The following is a 10,349-nucleotide window of genomic DNA, read 5'->3' as shown; positions in this document are numbered from 1 at the left end:
AACTGAATTGTCTTTACACAGTTGATTTGTTGGATCAGGTGTGTTCTTGCTTGGTTGGAATGAAAACCTGCAGCCACAGCGGCCCTTTACTGGATCAGTTTGACAACACTGCGCTAAGGGCGAGTGAGACGGCCACCATTCACCCCAGAAGAAGTCATATAACCATTCCAATGACTCCAAAGCTGTCAAGTTAAGGTAAATAAGCAATTAAAGTAAAATGTGCACTTTTTTTAGGTGTTCTACCCATTAAATAATTTTCTTGCATTATAATTTGATGGCTTCGCCACTTTTTTGTCATGTCATATGAAAAAAAGATAATCATTACTTAAAAACATGAAATTAATAGTCACAATAACGTGACTGATAAATAATATTTCCCATTTTGACTATATGATTGATTCATTGTGTATATTTTAGACATGTTACAACTGTCCCTGACATGTGCTACAACTATCCCTGTACACAGGGACAGTTGTAACAGTGGAGAAACTGTATTAAAATCAATTTTGCAACCTGTACATATTTCATAAAACCACTTAAATACATTATTTCAGCAGTTGACAGATTGAAGTTCATAATATAACACATTGGTTATTCCTGTGTAAATGGTTATTGATGTATTGCCTAAATTGCGAAAAAATGTTACAACTGTCCCTGATCTCCCCTTCAGTCATATATGTATATGATTGGTTGCCTTCTATATATCTTTTCTTTTTTCTTTCATACCTTCATTATTTAGAGGTTGTTTGTAATTTGTTCCTGGGTGACCCTGATGAAGGCAACACGCCGAAACACATCCGCCTCATGAAGTTGTTCTGTGTACTTCAGGTGTTGCTGGAGCTTTTGGACCTGTGGCTCCACTCAGAGTTTCAGTTCTGGGTTTTTTGTTGATGACGTCACTAACACCACTGTTGGATGTCTAGTCTTTCTAATGTCTTTTTTCTTATGTCTCTTCTAATCTTTCTAATTTCTGTAAATAAAACTGCACCTGTTTTCTCTTGCACCTTAAGTTCCATTTAGCTCAGCATTTTATTTTATTTACCTCAGTATTTTACCTTAATTTGAAACACCTTATGCATTTTATTATATATAGTTCTTTATTGTTTCTATATTTGCCCTTACATGTTGAATGCACTTGTATTTGAAATTGTTATTGAAAGATGTTAAATACAGTTTGGAAGTGTTTGTACTTTACTCTCTATTTTATGGTACTTTATACTTCAGCTTCCAGAGGCAAATATTTGATATATTATATTATATAATATTCTACTTTTACACCGCTACATTTAGCCTATTTACCCTAACCCTAACCCTTGCCTAACCCTAACCCTAACCCAAAGTAGCCAACGTTTATTTAACACTGATTCCAAAAATTTCAATAATGCTGAATAGCGGATCCAAACCCATATACATACAGCACGTGTCTTATATGTAAACTTTGCTTTTACTTGTACTTTAACCGTATCATGATATTATTTTATCAGTAAGACTTCAGGGGGAGTCACAGCCTACTACAGACCCACTGATACCTGTTGCCTGTCATTATCAGCTGATGTTGGCATCACAATAGAGTTTGCTTGTTTGCTTTATATTTAATATCCTGATGACAGCTCCAGGGGACAAAGTAAGTGGACCATTACATTGAGATGACGTTGTCACATGTTATCCTTCATGTATGTCTTCATACCACAGGCCCAAAATCGACGGCTTTGTATCAACATGTGTAAATGAACTGCTGAATGACAAACTCTATTCCTGACACTAATGGAGGTCCACTCTGTACTTTATTTTGATTTGACCTGCGCAACTTTAGGCCTGCTTTTACCCGGTGTTATATTTGCCAGGCATGTAATGTGTGTTGTAATTCTAGCAGCAGCGAAGAAACAACCAATTTTCCACGTGTGAAGTCGTTACAGCTGAGCGTTTGTGTGGCTTCATTCTTAAATCCTCCCCTGATGCGCCTCAGGCCGGAGGGTGTTCGAGTAGGCTGGAATGACTCGCAACTCGTGATGATGACCCCCCCGCCCCCCCCCCCCCCCCCCCCAACCCCCCATTCCTGCTGGACCTTAAAAGATGCTCTCTCCCCCCAAATAATCTCTCTGTGTGCAGCTTGTAGTGCAGCTTGTAGTGTAGTGTAGTGGTAGATGCAGCGCTCACAGGCAGCTTCAGCTCACATTTAATCTTTTGCAAGCTTGTCAGGCTGAAGAAACACACTGCATGCCTCCCTGGAGAAGTGATTGCTAATTCCACTCCACTGACTGCATTGACAATGAATAAGGTGGCAGCTCTGCAGAGAAAGAAGAGGAAAGATTTCATACCTTACTTTCTAGGATTTGTATTATTCTTGTACTGCAGCGTCCATCTTGTGTCATTTGCAGCAGAATCAGCTGAGGGGACTCACTCTGCCAGGGTGCGACGGGCTCTGGGTAAGACATGGAGTGTGTGGTCTTTGTTTGTGGTGTTTTGAATCTGATGAAAGTCCTCAGTAGGTTTGTTTTGTTATTATAATCTGATTTTAAGGCATCATTATTATGAATGCCACGGCTCATTTTGGTGTTGGCCCTGTGTCTGCTCTGTTAATGCTCATGCCTGATGGGCACGAATCACCGTGAAACTGCCGTGAACAATTCAAACTGTCTCCAGCAACAAGATGCTTGTTTTTGGGGTGGTTTCACGGATTTTGTCAGTGATGTTCTGTGTGTGTGTGTGTGTGTGTGTGTGTTTCAGAGAATGAGACAGAGTGCATCTCTCCACAGTCCTCAGAGTTTCCCGGCGGTTTCTTCACGGTGCAGGAGAGGAAGGATGGAGGGCTCGTCATTTATTTCATGATCATCTTCTACATGCTGCTGGCTGTGTCCATAGTCTGCGATGATTACTTTCTGCCCTCCTTGGAAGTAATCAGTGACCGTAAGTAATGTGAAATACCTTTCATCATCAGTGCATCGTCAACTATAGGCCACTGCTATTTGATAAGTGATGGAAAATTGAGGTTAAAAGTTATTTTGCAGTGGTTTTATAATTGTATTTGTTGTATTTAAAAGCACAGATATTTTGTGGTAGAGAGTAAGTAAGTACATTTAGGTATAGTTTGGAAGTATTTGCACTTCACTTGAGTATCGCCATTTTCTGCTACTTCATGCTTCCACTCATGCTACATTTTAGACACAGGAATTGTCCTTTTCTGCTCCACTAAATGTATTTGACAACATACGGTAAGTGGCCAGTTACTTTCCAGAATCATATTAATGCTGCAAAATGCACTCAACAAATAAAAATTAACAGGATTACATATAGGACTTTACTGATCCTCAGGAGGAGGTTCACAATCTGCTGGAGTAGACTGATATCCGTTAGCTGATATTATCAAACCTATAACGGATATATCTGTACTGACATGTATTTTCCTCTGATATGAAAGTTCATTCTATTAGTGCACTGATGTCAGTCTGAAGTTTATTAATGTTAATTCATGTTGAATATCATGCCTCTGTGACATGTCTCTGTCACAAGGATCATTGCAAACAATGTGCACATATCAGTCAATATAGTGATATCAGAATTTTTTTAACTCACCAATATCTAGGTCGACACTAGCCTCAAAAATCTTGGAATTGGTCGGGCTCTACAAGTTACCCAGCGGTTTGAAAAGTACTATGTGTAAATAGAAATAAATAGGAATTGGTCCACATTGATGCATCATTGTGAAATAGACCCTTCTGCACAGCGAGTCCTTACTTCATGTGCTTACGTTTTAACGATAAGACTTATGAACTTTCACTTGAGTGAAATTTGAAATGTTGGACTTTTACTTGTATCAGAGTATTTCTAAAGCTGTTACTCAAGTATATAAGATCTTAGTATGCCTTCCACTACAACAGATATTATAGTTATATATTAGACTTCAACAATGGTATCAGACTTTCAAGAATACATACATGTGAATATATAACCTGTATATATAATATGGGTTTGTTTATAGTTGGATTGTAATGACTGAACTTAATGTTCACCTGGCTGTGGTTGTGGTGCTTCAGCTCTGTGTCTACTCTTTACAGTGTGTGTACCTTCGTCATCGATTATTCTAACACTACACTCAATTTACCCATTCTTTGTTCAGCCTCTGGAAAGTCTATAAAATAGTGAACAATCTTCAAATATCTTGTTTTGACAACTAGTCGACCAAAACCCAAATATACTTGGGTTAAAAAGTTAAAAACTAAAAACAACAAAACTGTCACAGTGTAGATATATTCATCATTTTTGCTCGAATAAATGAATGAACATTTTTCAACGATCTAAACTCTTGACTGACTAATTGAATAATTGAGTAGCCGGTAATAAGTATCTTGGGTGGATGAATAACATACCTGTGTCATAATATATTTCATACATTAGACACAGCCCTACAATGAATACAACCTTATTGGTAAGCTTTGGTGACTGTTAATTGTTTTTGCTTTTGAGGTTTTGGTTGTTCAGTTGGACAACTTATCTTCAGATGTCTCTATTATTTTGTCCACCCATGTAAACAGTGGTGTATTGTTGTGTTTGGTGTCTTCCTCTCAGGTCTGGGACTGTCTCAGGATGTAGCCGGAGCCACGTTTATGGCAGCTGGGAGCTCTGCACCAGAACTGGTCACAGCCTTTCTGGGTAATCATGCTTTAATAGAATAATTGCAACCAGTTATGTTGGTGCTGATGACAGCAGCAGCAGCATCATCAGGGTCACTGTCCTGGCCTGATGAACTGTGACTTCACCGCCATCTGGGAACAGAGAGGGACTGTGGCCTGTTATTAGGGCAATCCTTCTCTCGGCACTTGATTATTTTCATCAATGCGTCCACATTGTCCCTTTCCTCAAAGCCAACATGTGCTCTTCACGTGCCTCAGGTGTGTTCGTGACAAAGGGCGACATCGGGTCAGCACCATTGTGGGATCGGCAGTCTACAACCTGCTGGGAATCTGTGCTGCATGTGGACTCTTGGCCTCTATGGTACAGTCTGACACCATATTCAGATGAGGATTACCCAACTTGTAGATACATTATTACCTTTTGTGGGTCAAAGCAGGAGAATCATTGTATGCACTGTGTCGTTTAAGCTGTAAACGGTGTATTTTTGTTTTACAGGCAGGGCGATTAAGCTGTTGGCCACTGTTCAGAGACTGCCTGGCATATGGCATCAGTGTCTCTGCTGTTATTGCCATCATTTCAGATAACAAGGTGTACTGGTGAGTGTGCTTGTTGTACTAACACAATGTCAGGATATAGTTACTTGATCTTCAGACCTTCCACCGCCTACATGAGAGGTGGTTATAAAAACACAAAGTCATCCTGCGTCTTGTGACACCAAAAACAAAACACATAAATAGACCACAAAAACAACTGTATGATAGTGAGTCACTGGCGTTTATTACAGTGTGCAGAGCAGTAAATGTCCATTAAATCCTACATCGCATCATAAACGCAGTGACTGCAGTAGCACTCGGTGTTTAGGAAAGATTTTCATGTGCAATGGAATTAATTTAGTTTAATTGGAACACAGGATGAGCTGATAAAGAGCACAGCTTTATTATGATGTAGATACAGAATCTCGTAAAGATGGACTACATTTTTTTCCAGGGAAATTAAAAGAAAACAAAACCAAACTGTCATAAAACAAAAAGTGTGACAACAGCTCCAAAATGTCTCCTCATCCAATGATTCTTGCACATGGCAATTAAAATGGCAACATAAACAACACTCTCTGAGGTCATTTATTAAACTGTATGACTTCTGGTGTAAATTTTCTTAAAGCAAGGTCCATTTGATTAGATACTGCAAGAGCTTTTGACTGAATTCCACAGCCTTCCCGAGAGACTTGCTCAGATGTTATCACATGACCAAGGTCCTGTACGTAGGTCAGATGATAAAGTTGTACTCTCTGAAGGCCGTGGGATTTTGGTCAAAAGCCACGACAACAGCTCACTAAGTGGACTTTACTGAAGTGGTTCCTTCCTCTCACATCGACTACTGATCCACAAGCTCGACTCCCCTATTAAGAAAATTACCATATGTTATAATGCAGTTTTAAGCCAATAGTCAAATGTTGCCGCACAAATTAATAACTTAATCAGTAATTAAAGTTACGCCCATAGAGTAAAACTGGATTTGGCCCCAGTAAGCCCCGCAACCCCTTAGGGGGGAAAAAAGCGGCAACATCCTGCGACCCTCATGGATAAGTGGGAAAAGAAAACGGAACGGAAGTAATTAAAGTGTTCTATAAAGATATCAAGTATTCCCCAGATGTGTATGACTCCCAGTCTTTATAAGAGTTAGACGTACTAGTTGTGACTGTGAACATACGTCTGTAACTGAGTCCTTTGGTTGGAGATATTTTAGTTATTGAATTAATTAGCATTGACCTATAATTTAATTACACTATTTTGATAATTGAATAATGAAAAAGTCAAATTACGCTGCCTTCTTTCCTCCTCTGTGGCAGTAACTCAATATCTTCGGGTTGTGAACGACAGACATTTGAAGTAGCCATCTTGGGCTTTGGGAAACATGGATCAACATTTTTCACAATTTTCTGACATTTTGTAGCATGTGAGTCAAGTCTTTTGGTCGAGTCTCAAGTAAATCCCAAGTCATTTTTTCTTACGGAAGTCAAGTCAAAGGTTGTGTCAAGTCGAGTCCCAAGTTCAAGTCTCTTGCCCTCACACAGATTCTGCAGTCTCACCTGCAGTTTTTATGTAACTGGTTCAAAATGTAGAAAAATGAATTGTATTTATATTATAACTGAAATAATTATAAGTGAAATAAATGTAATTAAACAAAAAAGTAATTATTGTATTCAAACTTATTTATTACTTCATTTCCTGGATAAAACAATCACTCCCCATCACTTTTAAAACAAAATACAAAAAAAAAACAAAGTACAATTGGAACTGAAAAAAGTGCATTGGTATGTCATCAAATTGATCTTAATGCTCAAACTGTTTGTCAAATGTGCCTGCAGGTACGACGCTGCCTGTCTGCTGATGGTCTACGTCGTCTACATCATAGTTCTGTGCTTCGACCTTCGTATCAGTGAGTTTGTCCTGAGGAAGCTGAGCCCCTGCTGCACCTGTCTGGGTAAAGGATCCAGCGAAAAGACGGAGACGCAGCCTCTGATGGGCTGGAACGACGTCACCAGTCTGCGGGTCAGCAGTCGGTCCAGAACAGACAGCGGGATCTTCCAGGACGACTCGGGATACTCTCACCTGTCCCTCAGCCTGCACGGCCTCAATGAGATTCCTGAAGGTATTTTCAGTATGTTTCCACCTATATGACCCCCAGATGATGTTTTAAGAACCTGCTCAGGAATATGTTTCATCCAGCAGAGCATAAAAGTGTGTTTGCTGTGCCGGAGAGCGACATGAAACGGATCTTCTGGGTTCTCTCCTTGCCTATCATCACTCTGCTCTTCCTGACCATACCTGACTGCAGGAGAAGGTTCTGGAAGAAATGGTTCATGATAACCTTCCTCATGTCAGCCGTCTGGATCTCGGGGTTCACATACATACTAGTGTGGATGGTCACCGTGGTCGGTAAGATCATTGCTGAACTCTACGTGATGAGCTCGTGTTAGAATCAGTTCATTACTTGGTCTCTGCAGTTGAGTTGCAGGTGGAATTCAGGCGCGGCTCACTGGGTTATAGAGCCTCTGTGGATCACAAGTGTTTGAACCTTGTGAGAAGAAATGCCTCATTCGCAGAGTAGAATCACATGTTGGTCTGCTGGCTAATTCCTGAGATGCCATTGTCCTGGAAAGTTAAGAGGGGGGTTATTGTAGCTCCAGTGGGCCATGTGCCTGCCGAGCTGCAGCAGGATTACAGCCTGCTTCAGCCTGAGGGAAACACCGTCATGTGAGCCGTGCGTGTACATACAGAGCGGCCCGCAGGCATGGGTCCAATAACAGCTTTACCCCCACCCATCCACAACAGAGATGTAAACTGTAAAACTGACCTAGGATCAGGTCAAAAGGGCAGCGTCATCATGTGATGGTGGCAGGTCTACTGAAGTATAATGAGATTATTATCCCGTCGTCGTCAGATAGACTCACATGCGAGGAGAGTTAAGGCTTGTGTAAGAGCAGGCCTGGGACCGAGCAGGTACAATTCGTGATTCAGAAAACTTGTTACAGCGCACATGCAGGATGTAATGATTCATAGGAAGTGTTGGTTTCAAAATATGAGGCTCAAATTTGGACTCCAGTGGAGCTGAAAGGAGTTTTTCCCACAATGTCCACCAATCAGAATCAAAGCTACCGCTGAGGACGCAGAGTTTATGTACTTACACATTTGATAACTGGGGGAGTTTATAGTGACATGACAAGAAGTGTACACTCAAGGATTACACACATATTACACACATAAAGAAATGTAGAAGTCGACCCTGAACGCTGAACTGGACCAGAAGCAGCCACTGGGAGCAGTTCCATCATTGTGTACATTTATATGAGATAAATGAATATTGCTCCTGATGTGCAGGAGTCGCCCACATGCCTGGCACTAGTGGGAGACTGTCCAATCCTTATCGATCTTTGCATTTAAATCAATCACAGAATCCATTTTTCAGCAACTCCATCTTCATGTCTGAAGTTGCAAATCGGATTGAAAAATATGACTGGTGCACAGAAAATAAAGTCTTCGGCCCATATAGTATGGTCGTTATCCAGTTATATCCTGGCTACACCGGAAGTGCAGCACCGATAAGCCTTCGTCCCAAGAGTCAGGGGTCAGTGGTTTCTGAGATTGCCACCAGACGCACAGATCTGTCACCAGAACATAGTGGAGGAGAAAAGATTTACAGTACATATAACTAAACAGTTAAATATTGTCTGAAACATAGAATGTTATACCTGTATCTTCTCAAATGCGCAGAAATTCTACAGAGCTAAATAGGTGACTTACTGAGATTATCTCCAGTGGTCGGGCTCTGCTGGGGGAATCCTGCCTCCAGTGATTAGTTATTAACCCTGTGACAACAGTCTGTATCAGCTGATGGTCTTTACTTGCTTGATGTTGTTGGAGGAGGCAGACTCTGATATTTGTGGTTGCCATTATGCAGTGGTGGAAAGTGCAGCTTTGTCCTGTCAGGTGAACACCTTGTATACCCATGTTTGTGATAAACTGAGGGATGAAGCTTTTATGGGTTGAGAAAATTCTTCTTCTTCTTCCTCTTAAGCTCACTGCTGTTATGTTTATGCAGGTGAGACTCTCGGCATCCCTGATACAGTTATGGGACTCACTCTGCTCGCTGCTGGGACCAGTATACCTGACACTGTGGCCAGTGTGATGGTGGCCAGAGAAGGTAAACATCAGGGTCACATTCTGAGGTGTTCTGTGTGAATGCGGGTTTAAACCCAGTATGTAAACATGTTTTCTGTTCATCAGGGAAAGCTGACATGGCCATGTCCAACATTGTGGGCTCTAATGTTTTCGACATGCTCTGCCTGGGCCTGCCCTGGTTCATCAAGACTGCCTTTGTGGACACAAACAACCCCGTGGAGGTCAACAGCTCTGGGCTGGTCTTTATTTCCTGCACGCTCCTCCTTTCCATCGTCTTCCTTTTTGTATCCGTTCACATTAACGGATGGAAGTTGGACTGGAAGTTGGGAATCATTTCTCTCATCTGCTACATCATCTTTGCAACTCTGTCCATCCTGTATGAGCTGGGGATAATTGGGAATAATCCCGTAAGACTTTGCAGTGACTGAGATCTGACTCCCTGAGGACTGAAGCCACATCCTCTGAGACTAACAACAGTACAAAAACACAAGTGTCAAGCCTAGAATGTCAAACCAAGGAGGTTTGGTCCCCTTTACATAACGTTAAAGATACTGTGCAATGATAGACGTGTGCTGGTCACATCTCATGACGAGGATGACACTATATATGTCACTAAAAGTGGAAATGTGCCAAAGATCACTCTCTTGTGTTTGTGCAGCCGTCAGCCCAGACACCATATATGAAGAAGACCTGTTATCAAGCTCTGAGGTGTCTTCTGTCTTACACAATAACCATAAACAGAAAATGTGCCACCACAGGAGTAACTGCAGTTCAGATAAATCCAGAATTGATTGGTCAGAGTCAAGTAATAAAAAAAAAGGTGTCAACCATAATCATGTGGCCTTGTCCTTCCTTTTAGGTCGGTGGGTGAGTGGGGACAAAGAGGCACCATCTACGCAGCACTGATAAGGTTTTATGAGCCCTTTTATAAGTCCTTACTGTTTGCAAACAGGAACGGGGAAAGAGCAAAAATGACAAAGAACTTTTCCACGTGTCTCTTCTTATCTAGAAAGTAAGAAGTAATTACATGTGTTG

The 10,349-nt window shown here is 41.1% G+C and overlaps 1 protein-coding gene across 1 annotated transcript; it reads left to right on the top strand.

The window, feature by feature from the left end:
- Positions 1–2,095: 2,095 nt before the first annotated feature.
- LOC115580399 (sodium/potassium/calcium exchanger 5-like) lies at positions 2,096–10,147 on the top strand. The gene is given in 10 exon segments (XM_030414692.1): positions 2,096–2,426; positions 2,728–2,907; positions 4,567–4,650; positions 4,890–4,916; positions 4,919–4,992; positions 5,128–5,228; positions 7,001–7,284; positions 7,365–7,571; positions 9,235–9,336; positions 9,420–10,147. Coding segments are annotated over 10 exon segments (1,539 nt in total). The 5' UTR covers positions 2,096–2,269; the 3' UTR covers positions 9,743–10,147.
- The last annotated feature ends 202 nt before the right edge of the window (positions 10,148–10,349 follow it).

Source organism: Sparus aurata, chromosome 4 (assembly GCF_900880675.1).
Source record: "Sparus aurata chromosome 4, fSpaAur1.1, whole genome shotgun sequence".
NCBI classification, from domain to species: Eukaryota; Metazoa; Chordata; class Actinopteri; order Spariformes; family Sparidae; genus Sparus; species Sparus aurata.
The sequence above is the reverse complement of the archived record's forward strand: the minus strand, read 5'-3'. Positions and strand labels throughout refer to the sequence as shown.